The following is a 27,220-nucleotide window of genomic DNA, read 5'->3' on the forward strand; positions in this document are numbered from 1 at the left end:
GATCCCTGTCTTAAGGTTGTACTATTAACAGAAAAAAATTATCCTTAGCAGTGTGCGCCCCCTCCAGTGATTGCCCCCAAGGCTGGTGCCTATCCTGCCTACCCCTAGTTCCAGCCCTGGTCAAAGTTTATAGATATAGGGCAGTTGCTTAAATTGTTGTTAAATATGTTTCTCACCACCCCCTTTGATGTTGTCCCCAGTGGCCATGAAATAGGTGCCCATTTTAAAATGTATGGCTTGGAGGCACGTTTTGGAAGCACAGAGACACAGTTTCGCTCCAGACAGAGCCTCCTGCAGGATAGCAGTCCACATGGCGCTACCATTGATATTGAAATACTCCTATATCAATCAAGTTAGTAAAGCTGTGCCTGTTTAAGTTCAAGAACAACTGGTGCCCATTATTGCTCTCAGCCCAAGAGATAAAGTTGCACTACACCCTGCCTTCAATATATGTGAGAGCCCACATCTGAGAAAGAGAGTATCATCTGGGAGAATAAGTGGTAAAGCGAAAGGTTTTGGGAGCCACTGGTAGCCCCATCTTTACCATTTTACCATAACCTTACACCTTATATTAGAAATTAATTTTACTAGACTAGTTTTACAATAAAAAAAAAGATCTAATCGCTTTAGAAACACCACAGAGTTTATTATAATGAAAGCTAATATTAAGGTGATCATGTCAAAAGAGAGTTAAAAAAATAACTAATTACATTAATCACTAAAGAGGTACCATAAGGAACACAAACCTGAGAAATTCTGAAGCATTTTAGTAATAAATATAATTTATTTTGTTCTACACAACAAAACACAGGAAGTAAAATTGCATACTCTCCAAGGTCCTGGCTATAACTCATTTTTATGCTGTAATGTAATGCTTGTTCATCCAGAAGTGAGAGTTTACCAAGGTTATTTAGGGACTCTGTAATGATGTGAGTGATCTGGTAAAAGACATTTACATGTAGAAAAATAATTTTTTTAGCCAAACACTTCTGCAAATGTGAATTTGGTGCATAGTGCCATAAATAATTCTTCTTTATTAGATAGTCTAGTCATTGCAGAAGAGGCCTCTTCAGTCTTCTGATTGTTTTCTTTCTTTCAAAACTATAAAAAAAAATAAAAAGTTTTGTTTGGCTTAGTATATTTTGCTTTAAAACAGAGATACATCAAACAAACTCTTGAGGCCTTTTGTCAGGGAATGTGTGTTTAGATATGACAGATATACTGAAACCTCAGCTAACTGGGCTTTAAGCAGGGAAGCTACTTTAATTCACAGAAGCTGCTGTTTTTGTTTGTGTTCTAAAGGGGTCAAAAAGGTAAGAAGGCTATATTAGTCAGCTAAGCAATGAAACCTGCAGTGCATTTTTTGATTTATTCTTCTCTACTTTTGCATTGAAATATATAGTAAATGTAACAATTGTAAATACTAATTTTAAATAATGAAGCACAGATCTTGGTTATTGCTGTCTTCATACCTAGGGGCTGATTTACTAACCCACGAATCCGACCCGAATTGGAAAAGTTCCGACTTGAAAACGAACATTTTGCGACTTTTTCGTATTTGTTGCGATTTTTTCGGCTTCTTTACGAATTTTTCGTTACCAATACGATTTTTGCGTAAAAACGCGAGTTTTTCGTAGCCATTACGAAAGTTGCGTAAAATCTGGCGATTTTTCGTAGCGTTAAAACTTGCGCAAAAAGTTGCGCTTTTTTCGTAGCGTTAAAACTTACGTGAAACTTTGCACCTTTTAAGTTTTAACGCTACGAAAAATGCGCAACTTTTCGCGTAAGTTTTAACGCTACGAAAAATCGCAACTTTTTACGCAACTTTCGTAATGGCTACGAAAAACTCGCGTTTTTACGCAAAAATCGTATTGGTAACGAAAAATTCGTAAAGAAGCCGAAAAAATCGCAAAAAATACGAAAAAATCGCAAAATACCGATCATTACGAAAAAAACGCAATCGGACTCATTTCGACCCGTTCGTGGGTAAGTAAATCAGCCCCCTAGTGTATTAGTTACAAATTAGAATAAAAATAATTAAATAAGGGTTATTGAGTATTATGATACTGACAGGTACAGTCTATTCCCACAATATAAAAATCTTACCTGTGCTGCATTCCCTAACATTTCTCTTGTCATTTTTTTTGCAGACTGCATTAATAACTTGGTACAGTAGAATCCTTAGTATTCTAAATCTGTATCAAGTAAGAACACACTTTGTTTGAATAGCTAGCTGACACCTCAATTTGACTTTCCTATTAGCAACAGAATAAAAATACCTCCAATGAATAAAATGTTCCTCGGTTTACTTTTGTTAGGCAAAGTTCAGCATTTTACAAATACTGTATAAGATAAGGTAATACATTATCATTTCATAATTTAATTCTTTAGATTTATATATATTTGTCTCACATTTCCATCCAAATATTTACTGCTATCTTAATGAAAATTCTATTCATCTGATTAACATGAGATTGTATTTCTTGTAGTTTGAAAAGTTAATCTCTTCTTCTTTCCATAGTTTTACTTTTTCTTCTTTTTTAGATTATTCTCCATCTATCACTTTTCTATAGAACATTAAATTGTCTTTACTAATTTATGGTAGAGGGCATTCTGTTTGTGACATTTTAGCACTTAGAGTTTTCAACATAGGACTCACTTGACAAAACTGTTTCGCCCCAAACAGTGCTTTGAACAACAATTAAATAATGCATTCAGGTGAGACCCAGATCAAATACAATCTCTAAAGTCATATACACACAACATGAATACCAGTATAATCTGAACTAGGACATTTTGTTAGACTGATCCCAATATTAGAGCAGTTGCTGACCACTCTGATAAGCAAATCTATGTTAAATAAAATACAAAGGGACAATGGGCCAAATTATGCTGAACACACTTATGGGCTTATTTATCAATTTTCAGTTTTTGTAAATTGGAGTTTGTTTTTCTAAATTGAATAAACTTTTATATCAAATGCTTGCTTTTTTATTAATGTGGTTTGAATAAAAAAACTTGAATACCTTGAATTTTTGAGTTTAGAAACTCAAATAAACCCGAATGCTCAAATATCTTGTATTAAAAATATGGCTTAACTTTGCCTAGGACAACTCCCATTGACTTCTATAGAAACTCGAAGTTTTACTTTCAGGGTTTTGGGTTTTAAGCACTTAATAAATACCAGACATTCAAGTTTTTAAGAAATAATTCAAATTAAGTCATAATTAAAAAACTCAAATCGTGAAAAAAAAAATCAAACTCGAACGTTGATAAAAACCTATAGAAAGACTTTGGTTTATTTGACTAAAATTGTACCCTTTTTAATATCTAAAACAGAAATATAAACCAATTTGTGGTATTAGTTATTTTTTCATGTGGCAAGAGAATGTATTTAGCTTATGAACAGATACCAGCACATGTGCACATGAAAATGTAGTGTTTCCATTAAAGTTAGTGAATTGTTAGTTCCAGGATTCCTTTATTTTAGTTATGGAGCCAATGTACATGTGGCATGTGATTTAGATCTGCAGTTGTCAAATAAACTGATGTTTTCAGTGCGACCATGCAAACTCTTTTTAAAGTTAAGTTCCTTCAATTTATTTTACAAATGTTAGGTTCCTTTCAGAACTACATGCATGATACTCCCACAAATAAAGGGACAGTAAACACCCATTTTCAACATGAGCTCAATGCATAGGGCTTGTCCTGAACATACTGTTTGCTTATTCTTTTAACTAAACAAAAATATAAAGCCAGTTTGTACTTCTTTTCACTTCCTGATCCCAACAAACAAAGGAGCTGATAAAGCTAATAACCAGCCCACATTAGGGGCTGAGAAGTCTCTAATAATCAGCTGCTCAAAGGCTGCTTTATAGAAGGTAGATAGGGAGTTCTGAACAAAGTTGCCTCGCGAGGCTTTTTCGGCGATTTGCCGAAATCGCGCCGCCGCATGTGCCATCCCACCGGCAACTTACACTTTCGCCAGTGGGATGGCAGGTGATGGCAACTTGGGGAGATTAGTCGCCCGCGAACAGGGAGATTTGTCACGGGCGACTAATCTCCCCGTGTGCCAGAGCCCTAAAGAAAGGGACGGTAAGGTCAGTGAGTAGCCCAACTTTCAAATTAGTCCTCTATAATGGCAAATAAAAGGAAAACTTTGATTTTTTTTTTTTAATTAAAACAAAAGGCAGAATGTTATTTCAACACAATTCCCTTATAATTTTTAGCAAATGTGTTTTTAGGTGGATACTACAAGAATGGGTTTGCTGCTCACCCTATGGCTGTTGCAACCCATGCCACTCTGGGCTCCAATTCTGTCAATGCGTCCTCCAAAGCAGTCTGAGGACCTTCTTAAACTTTTTGGTGAATTTAAAAGCTCTCTTAACTTGCTTTTTAGTCGGGATAGTTTATCAGGTGTTTCCCAGGAAGACCCTCTGTTGAATACTGTATCAGATTGGGGTCTCACAGCCTCTCCGGTCCAGGAAGGAGCAGAGTTAGAAGCATCGGCAACATCAAAATTCTGAGCAAATAAATCTTGGGATGGGGCCACTGGTTCTTCTGCAGGCGCTTCCAAGCGCTCCAAAATGTTCTACAGGAAAAAGATCTTAATGAGCTAAATAAAATGTAGTCAATTGCAGTGAAGAAATTAATTTCTAGTGAACTCTTCCAAATATATATTATGAATGTGTGTAAATTATTGTCATGTAAACAACAGTTTCTCATGTCTGAGGGTAATGTTTAAAAAAAATATCCAAATAATTAGGCAAACTCACATTAAGGGGCAGATTTATCAAAATGTGAGTTTAGAGCTCAATACATAAAATCTCACCCACGTTGTATTCATTCCTATGGGTTTTTTAGAGGTGTATTTATCAAATGGTGAGTTCTAACTCTGACCCCTTGATAAATACGCTTCTAAAAACCCCACAAGAATGAATACAATGTGAGTTTTATGTATTGAGCTCTAAACTCACATTTTGATAAATATGCCCCTAAATGTTACTGGTTGTTCTGGACTGGTGATAAAGAAAGGCTACAACCAGAAACAACTAAACTTTAAAATCATGAGATAAGCTTATCTGCTCTAATATTTTCAGCCAGTAGATGTGGGCCAGATGCTTAAGAGTTATTCTGGTACTTATATAATGTATTAAATACATGTGTAAAGATCAGGGAGGTCCAACTTCAGAATTTTTTTTTTTTAGGTGTGCCTGTGTGAAACTATGTGTATATCAACTTCCCAATAAATGCCCATGTTCACTTGATAAGCTGTACGGCATTTCCAGTGACTTTTTGGATGAAGCAAGAGCTAGACTATAGGATATGAGGAGAGCTGTCTGAATTATTGTTGTTGTTAAAAGCAGAGTTCTCTGACCACTCTTGTGATTTACATTTTTTTTTATTAATGGTCTCTGATTATGCACCACCTTCATAGTAGGGAATCCAATATTTTAGGATCCGGCCAAACCACTAATCCTTTATGAAAGATTCGGGCAAATACTGAACTAAATCCGAATCCTAATTTTCACATGCAAATTAGGATAGGGGAAGGTTAAAGACAATTGTATGCAAAGCAGGCAGTGGCAAATTTTCAACTTCCGTATTTATATGACAAAAAGTCATGTGATTTTTCGGATTCGGTTCAGCAAGAACCATGGATTTGGTGAAATCTGAATCCTGTTGAAAAAGGCTGAATCTTGGCCATATCCCAAAACAAATCTTGGATTCAGTGCATCCCTACTTCATAGTCAGTTAAACCTAGAGAGATGCTGAGTCTAAAACTATAACTCAAAAACTACTAAAAACAAAAAATGTAAGTGAATAGCAAGTGCTCAGAGGAGCAATGTAAGTTGACTTTTTTTGTATTTTGGTTTAGATCTACTTTAATTATAAGAACTTAATAATATATGTGGTGTGTGCCAGCAAAAGATAAACTATAGATTATAATGAATAATGTAACCCCAACTGTAACTGATTTATAGATTTACAAATGATTGTATGAGTAGCATCTAAAACTTGCAAATAAATTATGGGCCCAATATGTTTTACTACAAGCATATTTCTGAATGTTATCATTTTAGGCATTATACATTTTTTTGTGTTGTACATTTATAGATAGTTTTAATTAGCTTATTTAATAGGCAAACTTGCTAAAATCACATGTTGTATTAGGTGGGATACAAGAGCTTCCCTGCTAATTATACATAAAGGAGGTTATACACCAGGGAAAGATCATATGTAGGAAAAAATGAAATTAATTGATGGAATTCAATGTGCACTAAAGATATTTAACTCTGATTTGTTAGTGTAAATAACTACAACAACAGACACTTATATTGGGAAGGCATCCGAGAAACTTCAAAAGGGATCATGTTAATAATAGCTAGTTGCTGTAAATATGTAACTGCCCTTTAATGGATAAACTTAAAAAAGTGTGTAAAATAATAGAATACAGAGCATGCAGTATTTTTTTGCTGGATTCCTACACTTTCTCTTTAATCTTCACTGTTTAGAATTACATTATATTTTCATTCCTTCTTTTGAGTAAAGTTCTTTAGAACCACATCAATGCTACAGAGTCTCTCACCTTTAAGTCTGTTAGATCAGAAGACAAGATAGAGCTGTATGCAGGACTGCCCCTGGCCTTCATCAGAGCAAGAAGAAAGAAGATGAAAGTAAAGTATCCAACGAATGAAGTCCCCATGACTCCTGAGACTTTCTGATATTGACCAAAAACCTAATTTCCACTATAGAAATGTCTGTGTGTCTCCTTGTTTGTTCTGATATACACAACACTGACTCATTTTATATGCGTAGCAGTGACACAGAGTTGCAGAGGAATGAACCCCGCCACATTCTAGCACTTCCGTATGATAAAGAAGCTGGTTGCAGGCCAACAGAAGATTCCCTTTTAAAGTTATTCTTCCCTCTGCATTTCCACAGAATTTCCAGGAGGTGCCTTATCCACTTGACTGAACTGACCTGATGGAAGACTCACATTCTTTGTTAAAGAGGCTTCTCACATGCAGTGTCTGGGTGAAAAGGATAAACTGACCCATCTATCTTTACATCTGCATTCCTTATTAGTGATTCATAGAAAATAAGAAAATTCAAACTTCTAACCAATGTGGTATGGATGGAGTTTAGCTAGTGAAACACACAGGGCAGTGTGGGAGCACTCCAAGACTAATAAAATATAATGTAAGTACAACAGACCTGGCCAGATTAGCTTCAAATAATGCAAAAGCTATAAAAAATGAAGAGCGACTAAAGGTTGCTAATTCTATAACATAGTAAAAGTTAATTTGAAGGTTAACTACCCTTTAAAAGCATTGTTTTAGATCTTAACTTATTGCTGTGCTCATTGAAATAAATACATTTATTCCATGTTTAAAAAGTTTAAATAATAGATTACAAACTCTGAAAAAGCTAAAAACATGTCATAAAATCTACATTGCTAGCCTTTCCTCTCCATTTTTCATTAGTAAACCCTTTCCCTTTTTATAGTAAATTTGTCCCAGTTTAAATATTAAAATGTTAGGCACCCCCAAGTGACTTAAATCGCTTAGCTTTTACCCCGGGCTGGTGCCCCTGTACAGAGAGAACAGCACCAGCCCGGGGTAGCAGCGTTCGCTTCCTTCTTCCTTGTTCGCTGCGCGCGCATGCGCAGTAGAGTGAGTAGCCGAACTTTGAACAGAGAAGTCAGCGTTTCACTCTACTGCGCATGTGCCTGTCCCGGACAATAAGCAGCAGCGCGAATAGGGAAGAAGGAAGCACTCGCTACAGTTACCCCGGGCTGGTGCTGTTTTCTCCTAACAGGGGCACCAGCCCGGGGTACAAGGTAAGCAATTTAAGTCACTTGGGGGTGCCTAACATTTTGGCACCCCAAAGTGACTTAGACTTTCCTTGTCCTTTAAGCATTAACATTTAAAATATAAAGCTTATTTAATCATTTATTCCCCTCCATTTTTTCTCTCTGGTGGCAAATATGGAGTATGAGTATATTTTGAATATGTAGCTAGATATTGTTGTATTTTGTGTGACAATGCCAATGCATTAATTTGTGGCACTAGAGAATATGACCAGTTTTGGAAAGAAGTGACACTATTTCTGACATCTGGGCTTCTGTTTTTTCCCTCGTCACTAACTAGTCAAGCCAGTACTTACCTGGGTTTCCTTACATACTCTAGGTCACCACTCATTTTTAAATAGCACTGAAAAACTCTTTGAGACAGCAAATATCCTCTCTAAAATTTACTAATATTAACATTAAGAATTTCAATTCACCCAGAAACATATTTTACTAAGGAGCAAGACATTTTCATGCCTAAAAGAAAATGCCTAATGCCAAATGCCTAACCAGTACAACAAACATATGGACATTTATCATTAAACTACAATCCAGAAGGGTAAAGGTGCTGCAGTTCTTTTTAAATGTAAAGTTAGATATTTATTAATGCCTATATTTACTGACTGATAAATCAAGCACTCAAGTTATCAGGAGTAGTTTTTGAAAACTGTAAGGGGCTGATTTACTAAGACACGATTTCGAATCCGAATTGGAAAAATTCCGATTGGAAACGAACATTTTGCGACTTTTTCGTATTTTTGCGATTTTTTCAGCGTCTTTACGATTTTTGCGTAAAAACGCGAGTTTTTCGTAGCCATTACGAAAGTTGCGCAAAGTCGCGATTTTTTCGTAGCGTTAACACTTGCGCGCAAAATCGTGCCTTTTTCGTAGCGTTAAAACTTAAAAGGCGCGACGTTTCGCGCAAGTTTTAACGCTACGAAAAAATCGCGACTTTGCGCAACTTTCGTAATGGCTACGAAAAACTCGCGTTTTTACGCAAAAATCATAAAGACGCCGAAAAACTCGCGTTTTTACACAAAAATCGTAAAGACGCCGAAAAAAATCATGTTTTTACGCAAAAATCGTAAAGACGCCGAAAAAAATCGCAAAATTACCGATCATTACGAAAAAAACGCAATCGGACGCATTCGGCCCGTTCGTGGGTTAGTAAATGTGCCCCTAAGACTACTCATTGGTCATACACCAGCTTTTAGAAGTGACTCAGGACACAGATGCAGTAATAAGGACATGTATTACCGCAGAAAGACCTCTATGTACAAAAAAGAACTCAACATAAAAGTGAGATTTACAAAAATTAGCTGATTTGGAAAATACAGAGGCTGATTTACAAATAAACTAATCTTCAGTTGCCAATAGGTACCAGTTTGCAGTTAGTTTTAAATTAGAAAAAGAAAGCAAAGACCTGAAATACAACTTTTCAAAATCCCATGATTTCAAAGGAGAGCTCATGGTTACCACACAGAAACTAGCAGAATGAACAAATATCCAAGTAGAAAGGTCAGTGGTCATGGAAAACATGCTTCCTATAAGGATGATCATAAATACATGTAAACAAATACATTTGTTTGTATCCTTTATTTATGTAGCACAAACATATTCCACAGTGATTTAAATTCATACATCATTCACACCAGTCTCTACCTCAGAGGAGCTTACATTCTATGGCCACTATCACATTCACACTAGGCTCAATTTTACCAGGAACCAAGTAAACTGCCTGTAATTTTTTTAGTGGGAGAAAACCCACCAAAGCAGAACATGCAGCCTCCTTGCAGATACCCTTCTTAGAATCGTGCCTAAGTCACAATGTTACAAGGCAGCTGCGCTTACCACTATAAAACCATGAAAAGTGTTTGAAAGTGGGGTAGTGGTTTGTATTTTAGTCCATTGGGGACTGCATTCCACTATAAGGAAATTATATCCCCCCAACACTTATGAGCTTTTTTTTATCATTTTTTAAGTTTGCGAATTGGATTTTTTTTTCTAATTTGAATTAACTCGCATTTAAAAAAAAACAAAAAAAAAACAACCTCCAATGTTTGCTTATTTATTAATATGAAAAACTTGTTTTAATAAAAAACCTCGAACCTTGAATTTGTGAGTTTACAAAAAAAACCTCAAAGAACTCAAAAATCTCGACTTGCTCCTATTGACTTCTACATAAACTCACAAGGTTTTACATGCCAAAGTCTTACATTCAAGTTTTTGTTTTTTTTTGCACTTAATAAATATTGGACATTCGAGTTTTAGTGCAAAAACACTTGAATCGTGGAAAAAAATTAATTTAAACATTGATAAATCAAACCCTCTGATGAAGCCTGATTTATGAAAATCTTCAGGCATGGCATCTTCACCAAGCACCAGCAAAGGGACTCGTGGAGCAGAATGCTGGCCTATGTTTCCATCAAGACCCTCAGGGAGCCCAAAATATGGAACTTGAGTACCTATGTGATATGGAAATCTTGTAAGTGCAATTTATTTTATTTACTCATAAATAAAAAAGGTTTTTAGGCCATCTGGGCACTCTCCCTCTATTTCTAGAGTGAATCATCTTAGATGATTAGAAAACAAAAATAAAATTCTTGTCTTATTTTACCTGCAGATTTGGTGGCACTTGCTCAGCTTGTAGTTTTAACCAGAAATGGTCGTTTATAAACTGAATGCATGTCTGTGTAGGTTTCCTTTAGATGCTCCAGTTTGCTTTTACACTCCGCAAACACAAAAGCAGGTTAATTGGCTTACACTGTAATCTTTACTGGGGCAGGAACCAATGTGAATTATGAACAGTCTTTTCAAAGTGCTGTGTTACATGTTGGTTTTATAGAATTAAACACAATACTATGTGTCAATAGCTTGCTCATCTGGCTATTGTAATTTTGCTGTAAGTACTTTAACCCACAAATGTGAGACAGTAAAAAAGTAAATTCATTTGGTATTAGCAAAACTAGGATGGTTTGTACATTTTCCTAAAAACTTGTCTTTTATAGATAGTGAATACTTTTCTGAAAATGAAGAAAAGCACCTTCTCAACTTTTGTGCTGTTGGGAATATATGTTAGAAGGGATTATGTCAGAAAATATAAATTAATTAAAGGTCTCATAACCTGAACAAAAGTATGAATTGGGTGCATTATGTAACCTGCAGGGACAAAAATTAGCTAAGGCAGCTTTTACGCAAGATGTAAGACACTTGCTGTTCATCATGCTCTGCTTTCTTTTCACTGTCTACTGGTTAAGCCTAATATTAATTAATGATAAATGTCACCTGCTAATATTGTGATGAGAAACCTTTTGTTGCATTTTGCAACTGGCATTTAGTATTACTGATGAGAAATTATCTGCAGTGAACTACTGTCACCTTATAGAAAAAGAGATCCTCCAGATAGCATCTTTTAAAACCAGTTTACAAAGTCCTATGTTTTTTATTTGCTTTTGCTTGCATGCAAAATTAATATTTGGCTTGATTCTTCTTGTCCCATCCCTTTTCCTCCCTTTTTTGCAGCACAGCCATGACCCTAATCACTTTTTCTATGTCCCAATTATTTACATATACAAATTTTCTTTTCTATGAAAAGGGCATGGTCAGAGATGCACTGTGTAATTGACCATGTGGCATATGTCCCAGGTTTTAGGGATTAGCATTGCTCCTGGCAGGTCCTTCAGTCGCCTATTTAATCAAATTATTGGTTGCTATTGGTTACTACACCTGGGCAAACTTTGTCCTTTTTTATTACATATGCTGCATGCTATGTAAATAAAATTATACATACATATGAGGGCTAGCGTTGGTAGAAAGATTCCTTACTTAAGCTATGGCATTTAAATGAATTCCATGGTTCAAATATTCCATGATGTTCACATCTTATTCAAGCTATATATGGAATTCCTTGTAAGGATGGAATCCAATACATTGTTAGAATTCCTGAACATACTGTGATGTGATGACGTGATTTTATATGACGCATGATCAGTGATATAGAAAGGTTTAAATGTGATATCATTGGGGGATGTCCTCTGTCATGTCAATTTATAAATTAAATCACCAAAATTTTAGGGGATGGGATCAGTTAAGGTTGCATGTATAGAGGAGACTAGAGAGCAGCACGTGACCATGCTGGAAGGGTGCATACCAGAAAAACACAAGTAAAGCAACTAAAGAAGCTTTTAAAAAAGATATAAAGGAAAACCAGGGATAAAGATATAAAGGAAGATTCATTGCGTACACTAAATATTTTATTTGACAGTATTTGGCTTTGGCTGATTTACTGGTCACTTACAATGTATTAGTTATATAAAGGAGATGTTTGTTTTACATTCCAAAATCATGGGCACTTGAATTTTTGTTTTATATCTGTAACTCTGGTCACTTCGAGAAACAGGGATAGAGTTATGTGCCTTTTAACAGAAGCAGTGAAATTATTCTTAGCCAGCGCTGAGCGCTTGGAGTTGTAGTAAGTGTAATAAGAGGAGGCATTCCAAGGACACATCTGCAGTCCCAAAGAAGCTAATAAACATCTAAAGCACTGATCCACATACTTAAAGCTCCACCTAGGGAAAAAATGAGCCCCCAAACACCACCAAACTGTTGCATATAAAATTTACCATGCCAATTTTAAGGGGAACCCCACCCAAAAATGTTTGCATAATGAAAGTGTTATTCTAAGCATCTTTTTAATCATTTTAAAGTTACTTGTAAATGTAATTGCAACTGAAAGCTGAATTTGTCTCTCCCTTTCTATTTCTGCAATGCTGTTTCTCACTCTTGAAACAATGTACCAGAAACCAGTTCTCCTCCAGCGAAGGCTCAATTTACACAACGTCTGTCCAACAGCTGCCTATTGCTACATTGATTCAAGAGTCAGAAACAGACAGATAGATAGTAGAATGGGACACATAACTGGTTTCAATAACAATTACATTGACAAATAACTTTAAAGCTATTAAAACGTTTTCATTAATGTGTATTAAAATTGTATTTAATATTACAGTTGTTATTAAAAACATATAGACCTTTATATTTGTTTTATATTAGTTTTTTTTAGGTCCAAAACAGCATGGCTATATTAACTGATTAAACTCAAAAACAGCTAAAAGGTTATTTCCTATTTCCTAATTTTTTTTTTTTTATATTTTCTCTTGAATATTACTCCTCCTAACAAATTTCATGAAGACTGGATCTATACTAAGCTTTCGCAATACACAGTTATTACAGAAGGTCAATAAAAACCTTAAATACAGTATATAGAGGGTATTGGCTGCTGTATTTATTTTTCATAAACCTGCACTATTGGGTAAACTCAGCTCTGTTGGTAGTAGCATCTTTCTGATCAATAGGTTGCAGACCATGGCAGGATATTGGAAATTCTGGGAAATTATTCTAATCTGTAAGTCATGATTTTAAATCTTCCTTTTTGCCTCATAATAGTGATAGTGTGCTGATGTATGTAATCACAGTATGGCACAGTTTCCTTTTCCTCCATTTCACTAATTTCATGAGCATAAGAAAGCCCCTGTGCAGCTACCACTGCTGTTGTATTCTACAGTAGTTGTACTATTTGTTCCAAAGGAGTAAGAAAGATTTGTTGTGTACAGCTTTATTTGTGGCAACACAGCGATACATATAAACACAAGATTTGTAAATTAGTATTGCATTGTCTGCATTGTCTAGGCAAATTGGAGAGGCTTTAGATGAGGTGTTTGCCTTGCTCTTGATCAGCTAGCAGTTAAACAGGTTAATTTTGAAAAAAAGGTTGATCTTAACAAACATGGCACCTTTTTTCCAACCTTACCTACTATATTACTATGTTTTTATGTTCCTAAGCACTGCCAGGCACAAAAAAAGGACATTTGGACATTTGCAATTGCACCTAAGCTGTGCAATGTGCATGCTGTATTTATATTATTATTTTCCTGAAGATACAGGAAAGTGATTATTGCACTTGGCTCTTGGGAAGGTTGGAGGCAAAATTTAATTGAAAAACAACACCCTATTAAATAAATCATACCACCTTCTAAATCAGCTCACAGCTTTTATTGACCTCTGACAGATCACTCAATGCCTGCCCTCTTGCTTTAAAATGAAATGTTAGTCTCTCTGGTAATTAAATCAACAGAGAATACCAGATCTGAAGTCTATTAAAAGAAAAGCAAATTTCATTCAGTGCTGCACAGAAAGCCACAGATTAAATAGATATGTAAGATTTAAAATGAACACATTAATGAAATAATGTTAGTAGAAGCTCCAAAACTAGGCCTGCAGCAATTCTGCAATAAAGGAAATTAGTGTGCAAAGTGCAAAAACAGGCACCTTGCACATTTATTTATTTATTTATTTGCATACAGTCTTAAGGGTAGTAAATAACTCAAATATAGTAACATAGTAAGTTAGGTTGAAAAAAGACACATTCCCATCAAGTTCAACTTTTATGCCTACATTACCTGCCTAGCTTCTAGTTGATCCAGAGAAAGGCACAAAAAAAACCTTCTGCAGCCTCTCTAATTTGCCACAGAGGGGAAAAAAATCCTTCCTGACTCCAAGATGGCAATTGGACCAGTCCCTGGATCAACTAGTACTAAGAGCTATCTCCCATAGCCCTGTATTCCCTCACTTGTACTGAGAGCTATCTCCCATAACCCTGTATTCCCTCACTTGTACTGAGAGCTATCTCCCATACCCCTGTATTCCCTCACTTGTACTGAAAGCTATCTCCCATAGCCCTGTATTCCCTCACTTGTACTGAGAGCTATCTCCCATAACCCTGTATTCCCTCACTTGTACTGAGAGCTATCTCCCATAACCCTGTTTTTCCTCACTTGCTAAAAAAGCCATCCAACCCCTCTTAAAGCCATGTAATATGTCTGCTAGTACAACTGTTTTCGGAAGTGAATTCCACAAAGTTCTCACAGTAAAACACCCTTTTCTGAATATTCATAATCTTCCATGTTTATTTGTCAGCAACTTTACCAATGATAGCATATGCAATTGTGATTAGTTAGTTGATATTAATTACAGCTTTTATAAAATGTGACAATGGTGTCATAATGATGTAGTGATATTGCTAAAAATATGAATAAGTTAGTCATTATATATTTTTGAACTGAAATCAAATTAAAGTAAATTAAGGAGAAAGACTAATGTACCAGGTACCAGGGCAAAGATCTCATTGGTGGGCCCCCACAGCTGCCCCAAAAAATTTGTAAAAGGGTTACCCAAAAGCAGGAAAACTCTAATATGATAAGGCAGGAGATAAAATAATATAGGAGTCGAAATAAAATAGTATGTGCTTAATGAAGTAGGAGCAAGATCCAGGGTGGTAAGCCAATAGATAATTGAAAACACACATCTTTTTTTAAAAACATATCACTTTATTCTAATAGGAAGTTAAAGTGAATAGAAGAAATTCTGCTAGATCTTGAAACAACAAAGCCATATAAAACTACACTAAATATATATATAAAACAAAAACTAAAGAATATTGAATAAGATCCATTTTAACATTTCAACAGAACTTTTGTAATAGCTAATAGTAACATTCATAAATATATATCCCATGCATACACAAGCAGGTCCAGCATCCCACGGCAACAAATTAGACTCCTGCTTTCATTGTGACAGCTTTACTATATCTGTGCTGGTGGCAGTTGGTTACTGGATTATGCTATTTTACAACCTTAAAACACTTTTCAGAAGAATATCAGTAAGTAAATACTAAGTAAATATAGGAAAATAATTTAAATAATCCAGTTGTCCATTTCTGACCTGTATGTATGAAAATATAGATTTTTGTACCATATCCAGCATATGGAAATTGAACAAGGCTTTCTATAATAACTAATGTTTAGGCCTTTGGGATGTTATTGGAAAAGAAAGTAAGACATCATAATATCTTCTAAATCTGTTTCTGACAGTGTACAAAGGGGAGAGCCAAGGCTGAGGGTTGATGGAAGGTATAAGCACTGAACTTTGTCTCTCACATTGTCATCTGGATTTATACGTCTAAATTAATTTGCATATGAGATCATCTGAATTATGTTGGATTTATTAAATGTTGACCTTGGCACAGATGCAATGATCAAAGTGCATGTGCTTGCTTGTAACAGAAATGACTCTTTACAATAATAACAATATATATTAGGCTCACATTTTGATAAATCTGCCCTTAAAAGTTGTCTTTTTTTCCCTCTTCCACTTGTATTAACATCTCAAGCAATTAACTATCAGTTTAATGAAATGAATAACACAAGCCAATATAAAGTGTCAGCTGTCATTTTTAATATGAATTATGAAGTGCTACCAAATGTTGTTATAAAATATCAAATAAATAGTCATAAATAAATAAATAAGAACAAAGACTTAAATAGAACACAAATGTCTATGCAAAGTTTATAGGGCATAAAGAAACAGAAGAGAATCTGAAATCCTTCCTGGATCAATATCTCCTGGACCCTGAAAACAGAATAATAAATACTGGTTAACAACTATTCCACATGTGTATAATCTACAGAGGTCAGCCCTCAGTTGAGAATATTTGCTGGTAATAAACTGGTCTACAATAATGAAATCTTTATGTCACAGGAGCAGTATGCCTTGTGCATCACACTACTTATATATATAATTAGCAGAGCCAATGTAAAGCACTTTCTACTATCTGAGTGGGGTTTCTAAGAATACAATGGGATCTAAAGGCTATTTTTCTCAGGCAACTAACATATATCCATTGCTTGTGTATTCAAGCTATAAGATTATTTACTCCTAAGTGACCAGTTATGGAACTGCTCCCAGAAAATGATGCCCTCTAAGCAAAATCGTATTTATCAGATGCTGCCTACCTTTAATTACAATAATTCCCATGAATACATTGCACAAGGCAATAGGTTTACCATTTAATAGAAGTGTTACAGTATCACAGAACCTTAGTCAGTAGCACGGAGACAGAGTCGGGTGAGTCGCAGAGGTGCCGCAGTACTTGTTACGTGTTAACGCTTTCCGTCCCACGGCACATGAGCCCGTCCCATCTCTAGAACATCGCACAAAATTCTCGTGCACTTACCATTACAGCCCATTCCACTCAGGGAATCGATTCTGTCTATTCGTCTTCCAAAGCAGCCGGAGCCCCTCATCATTTTGGGGTTTCGCAGCGACCTTAACCCTTTGAGGAATGAGTCCTTAAGCGGCAGCTGGGGCTCTGGGAACGACTGGGAGGCAATCTCTTCTTGGTCTATTACAGCCAGCCGAGCAGCATCGGCATCCTCTGAACTAGGATTTGTAGCATCTGCGTCCAAAGCTTCCATAACAGCCAGTTTCTCTTCCAGCCTCTCCAGTACCCCCTGTAGCAGAACATGAAGGCAGCATATAAGTCTGGCACACAGTTACATTAACCCCAGGCTGCGCTTTCCTGCCCACACTGCTACTTTGCCAGGAATGTTACTTCTAGACGTGTTATGCAGCAACTGTAAATTAATAATACTACAGCTTTTATTAACTGCAGTCTGAGAAGGCGCAATTTATATGCCTAGCAAATCATTTCTGCATTGGGCACCTTTACGTGTCTTCTGCCCTTCTAAAGCCTTGTAATCTATCCCCTACACTTTATAATTCTGTATACTAGTACACTCCATACCCTGTTACCCATGTCAAGCTACAAGGAAAGGAAATCACAATTATATAGGACACGTGAAAAAACTCACCTTTAAGGTGTCCAGGTCTCTGTCTTTGTCCAAGTCCATAACTGGGTGGGCTGCACAGCTCTGGAACTGTAAGGAGACAAATAGCAGGGAGCCACAGAACAAAAAGACTTTCCACTCCATTGCAACTGATGCCAGCTTTGTAGCTCTTACACCTTCTCTGCAGTCCAGTTACTGTCCTCTGCTTCTGCTTCTCTTCCTCTCTTGTTTCTGTGCCCTCTCTCTGCCTCTCAAACTCTTCCCTTTCTGTGTGTGTGTCTCTATTTGCCCCTTTCTTGCTTTCACTCCCAAACCAGCCTGGCTGCACTTTTATACCATAGTGGTGTACTCAGAGGTTATCTGAAAACTTATCTGGACACATTCTAGCACCAGCATTACTCTGGCTAGAAACATCCAGTTTGCCAGTCGAAGATTCCGTTTTTAGTTGTCACTAAAAGGAATGTGCCACCCTGTGTCCCTGTGATGTTGCACTTCAGATTACCCCCACCCCCAGTGGCATACTTAGAACTTTTGTTGTGAGAGATCTGTATGTAAGCACCGGATACTAATTGTTAGAATTCACCCAGATGAGGGCATTGCAGTTATCCTGTACCTTGTATAGTTCCAGGATTTTTATAGGACAGGTTGGTGCAGTTTGAGCCTTTCAAAGGAAGTGAGTAATACATTATAAATCCCTGTCTAGTTTGAAAAATTAATTTCAAGTAGCTTAATCTTCCTTGTTATTTACGAAACTTCACCTCCACCCTTTTCCTACAGGATTGAATTGCATCAATCTTTGATTTTTTGTCCAAAAAATTAGTCAATATATTTTTTATGCAAATAATACATGTATCCGTGAGTGAGAGCATATTCTTGCATTACAAATGGTTAATGCACATTTTTTGTACATAAAGCCTTAAGGTATATTTCATAAGAAAGTATCTTCCTGCTGCTGACTGGCATTGCTTGCTTCAGCTAAGTTTATTATCCATAACAACACCCAAGTGTTTGTCCATCAAGGATTTACCAAACTTCAGTAAGACCAGTTGATAAAAAGTAGACTCACCACAAAAACTGGTGGGTCCATGTATGCACACCCCAGATCTTCAGCTTAATGTGTAATCATCAGACTTTCAGAAAAGCAACAGGCTGATACCTACTGGACCACAGCTGAGAACTTACTGAATTAAACGTTCTTAAGGCATTTAAAATGGGCTATTTGTTATGCCTTTTAAGGATGTAAATACATCCTTAAAAGGCATAACAAATAGCCCATTTTTGTACCTTGTAAGAATTTAAATTCTTTATAATAAATATTGGCATTTAGCATTAGGTTCTCAACTGTGACCCAGTTAGGGCGAAGACACATGGAGCTACTAGTAGCTACTAGTGGCTACTAAACGCCAGAAAATACCCTGCCATAGACAATACTGAGAATTGCCTCTGCTAAGACACACGTAGAGACAATTATCAGTAAATGATCAGTAAATGATCAGCATTGTCTCTTTTAGTAGCCAGGACAAGTAGCTGCTTCTAGTAGCTCTGTGTGTCTTCACCCTGAGTGTCAGCCTGTTTTGCTGAAATTGTAGTACAGGTATCGGACCCCTTATCCGGAAACCCGTTATCCAGAAAGCTCCGAATTACGGAAAGGCTGTCTCCCATAGACTCCATTTTAATCAAATAATTCAGAATTTTAAAACTGATTTCCTTTTTCTATGTAGAAATAAAACAGTACCTTGTAATTGATCCCAACTAAGCTATAAATAATCCTTATTGGATGCAAAACAATCCTATTAGGTTTAATTAATGTTTTATTGATTTTTTAGTGGACTTAAGGTATTAAGATCCAAATTACGGAAAGACCCCTTATCCGGAATACCCTTGGTCCCGAGCATTCTGGATAATGGGTCCTATACCTGTACCTTACTCTGATTAAGTCTGATAAGCAACTTATAATGTAATCACCAATCCAGTTTATTATATAAATAGACCACACTGGGTGTTTACCACCCTGCTTAGACTAAAGAGCCAGCTAGAAAGAATTTAGTGCTTTGTCTAAATTGTTAAAACAACATTTAATAAATATAATTTAAAACATATATATTAATAAATATATTCCAATAAATAGATTACCCGTTTCATTAAATCAGTCTTGGTACTACAGCTGATTTATCCACAATCAGTTTGTACTTGTAAGCTTTTACCATTTGCTCAGTATGCACTAATTGACAAGTTTTAACCGTTCCGTGCCACTAATAGGCTAATCATCAGATAGAGTCAGTATAAGTTAGGGGGGGGTTTAGCTGTACTGAAAGCCAGCCCTGCATAGTAAAACAATTAGTCTCTTAGAGGGTTACGTGCTCAATCATTTGCTAGTGTTAAGGGGAGGGGGGGACTAACTTATACTGACTCTATCTGATGATTAGCCTATTAGTGGCACGGAACGGTTAAAACTTCTCAATTAGTGCATACTGAGCAAATGGTAAAAGCTTACAAGTACAAACTGATTGTGGATAAATCAGCTGAAGGACAAGGAAAGGCAAAGCTACTTGGATTTGCCAAAATGTTAGGCACCCCCAAGTGACTTTAATCGCTGGGCTGGTGCCCCTGTTAGGAGAAAACAGCACCAGGCCGGGGTACCTGTAGCAATGTGCTTCCTCCTTCCTGCTTCGTTTAGCTGCGACTATGCTTCTCTGTTAAAGTTCTCTGTTAAAGTTCGGCTTTTCACTCTACTGCGCATGCACACGCTCGCGAACCAGGAAGGAGGAAGCGCTGCAGCTACCCCGGGCTGGTGCTGTTCTCTCCTAACAGGGGCACCAGCCCGGGATAAAAGGTCACTTGGGGGTGCCTAACATTTTGGCACCCCAAGTGACTTTGCTTTTCCATGTCCTTTAATGCCCGTTTTATTCACACACAACACTAAGATCACATGTAAGGGCTGTGGCCAGGGCCGGATTTAACTTCTCGGCGCCCCGAGGCCGCCCCCACCCCCACCCCCCCACGAGTGCGCATGCGCAATCGCGCGGCGCCCTCTCCCCCTGAGTGCGCATGCGCGATTGCACATTTAAACTCCCATACGGAGCAGTGGGGAGAGGTCCCGACTGCTCCGTATGGGAGCCAAATTTAAAAATTCTGTTGCGGCGGGGCGGCATGCCGCCCTAAACTTGTGCCGCCCTAGGCCCGGGCCTTTGTGGCCTTTCCACAAATCCGGGCCTGGCTGTGGCAGATAGGGAGACTGGTCGCCCGCAACAAATCTCCCTTGTTGCGGGCCACTAGTCTCCCCAAAATACCATCCCAACAGCGTGTATGTAAGGGATGGCATACGTGGCGCCGCGATGAAATCCCGGAAGTTGTCTTGAGAGGAAACTTCCGCAATTCCGGGGAAATCGCAGCGACGCGTATGCCATCCTGCCGGTGATTTACATACTCACCGGCGGGATGGTATTTCGGGAGACTAGCCGCCCACGACAAGTCTCCCCGTCTGCTACAGCCCTTACACTCACTTTACAGCTCCCACCCTCGCTTTGCAAAATTTTAACTAATTAACCATTCCCTCTTAATTGGGGATTAAAAAGCTATTATTTCCCAGATATAGAATATCACCCAATGGCAAAAAGAGCAGATGTAAGTGCAATGTGTATGACATCTTAATAGGCACAATTATGTACCTATTTTAGTGTTTAGCATTCTGCCTTCTATGTTTTTAAATGCAGGTACAGGTATGGGACCTGTTATCCAGAATGCTCGGGACGTGGAGTTTTCCGGATAAGGGATCTTTCTGTAATTTGGATCTCCATTACTTAAGTCTGCTAAAAATCATTAAACTATCGAATAAACCCAATAGGCTTGTTTTGCTTCCGATAAGAATTAATTATATCTTAGGATCAAGTTCAAGCTTCTGCTTTATAATTACAGAGAAAGGAAATCATTTTTAAAAAGTAGAAAAATTTTAATAATAAATTTGCTTATATTGGAGTCTATGGGAGATGGCCTTCCCGTAATTCTGAACTTTATGGATAATGGGTTTCCAGATAAGGGGTCCCATACATAAACATTATGCTAAAAGTTACATTGCATTTAGGAGAGATTTACTCAGCAACTGAAAGGCATTTGAATTATTCTATAGCTCAGCCAGTGATAGTGTAATAAAAGATATGAGTCTTATAAAGATTCAACTGTGAGTAACCAAATAATGGCCATATGCAAGTGCTAGTAGATGCCAATTATGCATCCCATGGACCAAAGTCCTAGCATGTAGTTTTAAATGGCACATATTTATAGATAATTCACCCACTATTAAAAAAATATAAAGACAAAACATTGTATAAGTCACAAGGAGTTTCATGACCATATAAAACCATGAAGCCAAAGGACAAGTGCTTTTACACAGCTCATGGGAATCCATGGGATTTATATAATACAAGTTTCAAGAGTTATGTGGCAGAAATTACATCAAACATCCATTATAAAAACATCATTTACAGGGTATTCATGGCTCTTGTGTATTATAAAATTATAATAAATATATATTTATCAACAATGGAATTTGCATTCACTGTTTAGGTAAACACTGATTGGTTTCTGTGGGTTACTGTCTGGGTGCAAATTTGTCCAGCACTAATAAATAAGCACTTTGCTTTTGGGTGGTATGGAGAGGCATAAAAATGTTCTGCGTGGCTATATCCGACACATGGACCTCCAAATAGATAGTCCAGTTCTAGACTGTTGTCTGCCCTTTGTACAGTGGCTTACAAAAGTATTCGGCCCCCTTGAACTTTTCCACATTTTGTCACATTACAGCCACAAACATGAATCAATTTTATTGGAATTCCACATGAAAGACAAATACAAAGTGGTACACGTGATAAGTGGAACGAAAATCATACATAATTCCAAACATTTTTTACAAATAAATAACTGCAAAGTGGGGTGTGCATAATTATTCAGCCCCCAGAGTCAATACTTTTTAGAACCACCTTTTGCTGCAATTACAGCTGCCAGGCTTTTAGGATATGTCTCTACCAGCTTTGCACATCTAGAGACTGAAATCCTTGCCCATTCTTCTTTGCAAAACAGCTCCAGCTCAGTCAGATTAGATGGACAGCGTTTGGGAACAGCAGTTTTCAGATCTTGCCACAGATTCTCAATTGGATTTAGATCTGGACTTTGACTGGGCCATTCTAACACATGGATATGTTTTGTTTTAAACCATTCCATTGTTGCCCTGGCTTTATGTTTAGGGTCATTGTCCTGCTGGAAGGTGAACCTCCGCCCCAGTCTCAAGTCTTTTGCAGACTCCAAGAGGTTTTCTTCCAAGATTGCCCTGTATTTGGCTCCATCCATCTTCCCATCAACTCTGAGCAGCTTCCCTGTCCCTGCTGAAGAGAAGCACCCCCAGAGCATGATGCTGCCACCACCATATTTGACAGTGGGGATGGTGTGTTCAGAGTGATGTGCAGTGTTAGTTTTCCGCCACACATAGCGTTTTGCATTTTGGCCAAAAAGTTCCATTTTGGTCTCATCTGACCAGAGCACCTTCTTCCACATGTTTGCTGTGTCCCCCACATGGCTTGTGGCAAACTGCAAACGGGACTTTTAATGGTTTTCTGTTAACAATGGCTTTCTTCTTGCCACTCTTCCATAAAGGCCAACTTTGTGCAGTGCACGACTAATAGTTGTCCTATGGACAGATTCCCCCACCTGAGCTGTAGATCTCTGCAGCTCCCCTAGAGTCACCATGGGCCTCTTGGCTGCATTTCTGATCAGCGCTCTCCTTGTTCGGCCTGTGAGTTTAGGTGGACGGCCTTGTCTTGGTAGGTTTACAGTTGTGCCATACTCCTTCCATTTCTGAATGATCGCTTGAACAGTGCTCCGTGGGATGTTCAAGGCTTTGGAAATCTTTTTGAAGCCTAAGCCTGCTTTAAATTTCTCAATAACTTTATCCCTGACCTGTTCTTTGGACTTCATGGTGTTGTTGCTCCCAATATTCTCTTAGACAACCTCTGAGGCCGTCACAGAGCAGCTGTATTTGTACTGACATTAGATTACACACAGGTGCACTCTATTTAGTCATTAGCACTCATCAGGCAATGTCTATGGGCAACTGACTGCACTCAGACCAAAGGGGGCTGAATAATTACGCACATTTTCAAGCAGTATTTTTATTGTTGATTTTATTGGCGATAACACATTTTCAAGCGGTATTTTCTGCCGCATGCGATATATTTCGCATGTGATATTACTGTGCGATATTCTGCATAAGCATCACGTACCACATGACTTCCACCATTTTGTGCAGTTCCGCAGAGATGCTTGAGATGGAGAGCTCAGAAGGTGTAGATGCACAATTAGCGCCTGTGGAGCGACCAAATAAACAGCAATATTGGACATAATAGTGGTGGTAATAAACAAGTGAATAACACGAAGGACGCATGAGTGCTCACAGATGCCAAAAACCAAAACCAAAGGTCACAATACACAAAACACACAATTGAAAACAGAAAGGTATTTGTACTGACATTAGATTACACACAGGTGCACTCTATTTAGTCATTAGCACTCATCAGGCAATGTCTATGGGCAACTGACTGCACTCAGACCAAAGGGGGCTGAATAATTACGCACACCCCACTTTGCAGTTATTTATTTGTAAAAAATGTTTGGAATCATGTATGATTTTCGTTCCACTTCTCACGTGTACACCACTTTGTATTGGTCTTTCACGTGGAATTCCAATAAAATTGATTCATGTTTGTGGCTGTAATGTGACAAAATGTGGAAAAGTTCAAGTGGGCCGAATACTTTTGCAAGCCACTGTATATGGGTAACTGGGGAAAATATTCCCTATTTGTAGTGGGCAGTACACTTTTCCTTTTCAAAAGTAACAGGCAGCAACTTTGCATCTTTTCTTGTCTGTCAGAACAATAACTGCTCACACAATATTGTTACCAGCTAACAGCCAATAGTGGGGTTTCCTCCCACACCACAGGTAATGCGTTAACATTTTTTATCACTTCTTATTTTTTACGACTTAGCGTTCGATTCACTAAAAGGACATGCATGATAATTAAGAAGCGATTTTATCGACGATAACACATTTTCAAGCAGTATTTTTATTGTTGATTTTATTGGCGATAACACATTTTCAAGCGGTATTTTCCGCCGCATGCGATATATTTCACATGTGATATTACTGTGCGATATTCCGCAAGTAAGCGTTATGCATCACGTACCACATGACTTCCACCATTTTGTGCAGTTCCGCAGAGATGCTTGAGATGGAGAGCTCAGAAGGTGCAGATGCACAATTAGCGCCTGTGGAGCGACCAAATAAACAGCAATATTGGACATAATAGTGGTGGTAATAAACAAGTGAATAACACGAAGGACGCATGAGTGCTCACAGATGCCAAAAACCAAAACCAAAGGTCACAATACACAAAACACACAATTGAAAACAGAAAGGAACAAATCAACTTCTAGATCAGATTTAGCCCAAACCACCAAAAATGCAAGTGTTAGTAAATGTTAATTGAAAATTGAAATACCTATTCATGTTAATGACAAATATGACACAACACAAACTCAACACAAAAACAAAAAAAACATATGTGCACCTTCACATTTGGCCAACAGTGAGGACGACAGGCCTGGCTACATTAGCAGTTCACAATTGTCTGACATTGAAGGTACATATAAAGATTATCATCCAGAGGAAGCACGTGAAGCTGGAAAGTGAGAACAGTACATTTATACAGAATATAAGAGAAGAGGGATGGGAGTTAGTGAGGCCAGTTAGTAGCAAGTTGCAGTAGTTTAGTAGGGTTAGTGTCAGAGCATGCATTACTATTCTATTGATTACACTGGGAAGAAAGGGATTCATTTGGGCAACAATAAGTAGCAAAAAGTCACTACGTTGTGATGGGATTGCTTATTGTAGCCAACACAATTAAAGCATTCATATATTTTTTTATATAAGTCTGGAACTGGAGGTGGTCCTTGTAAAAAGGTTTTCTTCACATGAACTTTGTAATGTCCCAAAATACCAGAATTACATTATTGTCCATGAAGTTGCATGCTTTTAATGTTACGATGATCATCATCGAGAAGATTGGCAAAAATATATAATTTTTTCCAACAACATCAAAAAGGTCAGTGGGTTGTAAAATCAGCAAGACAGCTCCACAGAGAACCACAAAAATCTCCTAAAATGGAAAAGAGGTTTATTGTTGATGATGCGTTAGTATTCTTTTCATTCAATATTTACCGGCATGCGTTAAAAATAATGCATGGCGGTAATGCACTATTTAACGCATGTGATATGTGGATTATCGCATTCGAAATTACTTTGACGAATTGGTAGTTATTTATTGCATGCTTTTTAACGCAACAAAAACATGCGATAAGTGTTATCGCCCTTTAGTGAATCAACCCCTTAGTGTGAAGAGGCCTACAAAAATCAGGACTGGATCATTCTCTCCCTCGTGACATGGGTTTGGTTGACAGCTCTGCTAATGACATTTTGTCAATAAAAGTTTACTGACCATAAACAGCTGTAGCAAATACCCCCATACCCTGCCAGAGTGTAGGTCTAGTTTGTAGAAAATATACCATATGTGAAACCAGAATTACTAACTGCCCAAATACAATGAAACCACATTATACCAATTCTGGCTAGCAATGGGTATAGGCATAGGAGAACCCCCCCCTCCCCCAAAGCACAGCTCTTGTGGTGCCTCTAATGGTGTGTTTTGAGAAAAGTTTGTTTTACGATACATATTAGATTTAAATGTATTTTTCAAAGTTTCAAGATTTTTATAACATTTATTACAATTGCTGTAACCCTAATATTAGGTAATGAGTTTGTAATGCAATAGGTAATAATCTGTAGGTCTCGTGGGAGATAATTAGTTACTTGCAGGCATCTGCTACATTCTACCAAATTGTATTATGTTGTAATTCATCATTAATAAAATTATATATAATCTAATTGCAGATTTATGTATTTTTGACAAACATAAGTATGTTTAGTTAAGCTGCATCTAGATACCATTGGATACCTTATTATAATCCTGTATTAGAGCAGGAGGCTTATATTTCTAGATTTAGAAAACTAATTTTTCTATCGCTATATTCCATTACGCTTCAGATGACACAGCATTTTCAGATTAACTTGCCTGCATAGTTTGTAAGGAATACGATTATCTGTGTTTTCTAACTTACTAATGTAATTCTAAGAATGGAGAAAGAACAATTTGCCTTCACTCTTCACTTCTCAGTAATTCGCTATACTGTTTTCAAAGTTTTAAAGTAACACAATATGAAATTTAAATGTACTTCCAGAGACCAGGCTTATCTGACTTGAGCATTAGGTAAGGCAGTTAAGCAATGGTAAAACCTCAAAAGAGGAAAATATAATGTGCAGCAATCTCTATATTACCCATGGTAAACAAGTCAGTGATAGAAACTGGTATAAGAAAAAATGCTTTAAGAAATATCATGCACAGTTGTTCACCCCCATGGATTTCTAGCTACAAAAGTCATCCAAATATGTGGAACTTACTTTTTCTAATACTCAAATCCAGTGATACCCAACCTCTCCATGGCCTCAAACAGGTGCCAATTCCAGGATTGGAGGAAAGTTTTAGGGGCATAAAGAGACTAGTTTACTCTAAGCAGAGCTTCC

At 37.3% G+C, this 27,220-nt stretch overlaps 2 protein-coding genes across 2 annotated transcripts; both read right to left on the minus strand.

The window, feature by feature from the left end:
- Window positions 1-621: 621 nt before the first annotated feature.
- nppa (natriuretic peptide A) lies at window positions 622-6,814 on the minus strand. Its single transcript, XM_012967095.3, has 3 exons — window positions 6,590-6,814; window positions 4,277-4,591; window positions 622-1,101 (listed from the first exon to the last, which is right to left on the minus strand). Exons 1-3 carry the CDS (start codon window positions 6,704-6,706, stop codon window positions 1,096-1,098), a joined length of 438 nt encoding a protein of 145 aa, XP_012822549.2. The 5' UTR covers window positions 6,707-6,814; the 3' UTR covers window positions 622-1,095.
- A 9,308-nt stretch (window positions 6,815-16,122) lies between these two features.
- nppb (natriuretic peptide B) lies at window positions 16,123-17,853 on the minus strand. Its single transcript, XM_002937525.5, has 3 exons — window positions 17,560-17,853; window positions 16,923-17,199; window positions 16,123-16,318 (listed from the first exon to the last, which is right to left on the minus strand). Exons 1-3 carry the CDS (start codon window positions 17,677-17,679, stop codon window positions 16,302-16,304), a joined length of 414 nt encoding a protein of 137 aa, XP_002937571.1. The 5' UTR covers window positions 17,680-17,853; the 3' UTR covers window positions 16,123-16,301.
- Between the last annotated feature and the right edge of the window lie 9,367 nt (window positions 17,854-27,220).

Source organism: Xenopus tropicalis, chromosome 7 (genome assembly GCF_000004195.4).
Source record: "Xenopus tropicalis strain Nigerian chromosome 7, UCB_Xtro_10.0, whole genome shotgun sequence".
Lineage (NCBI taxonomy): Eukaryota > Metazoa > Chordata > Amphibia > Anura > Pipidae > Xenopus > Xenopus tropicalis.

What these genes read in the sequence shown, in the direction of transcription:
- nppa (XM_012967095.3), bottom strand. Translation starts at nt 6,706, where the DNA reads ATGGGGACTTCATTCGTTGGATACTTTACTTTCATCTTCTTTCTTCTT. An exon ending in CTGATCTAACAGACTTAAAG is followed by an intron (nt 4,592 to 6,589) that starts GTGAGAGACTCT and finishes TTTTTCCTGTAG; the next exon opens with AACATTTTGGAGCGCTTGGA.
- nppb (XM_002937525.5), bottom strand. Translation starts at nt 17,679, where the DNA reads ATGGAGTGGAAAGTCTTTTTGTTCTGTGGCTCCCTGCTATTTGTCTCC. An exon ending in GAGACCTGGACACCTTAAAG is followed by an intron (nt 17,200 to 17,559) that starts GTGAGTTTTTTC and finishes GTTCTGCTACAG; the next exon opens with GGGGTACTGGAGAGGCTGGA.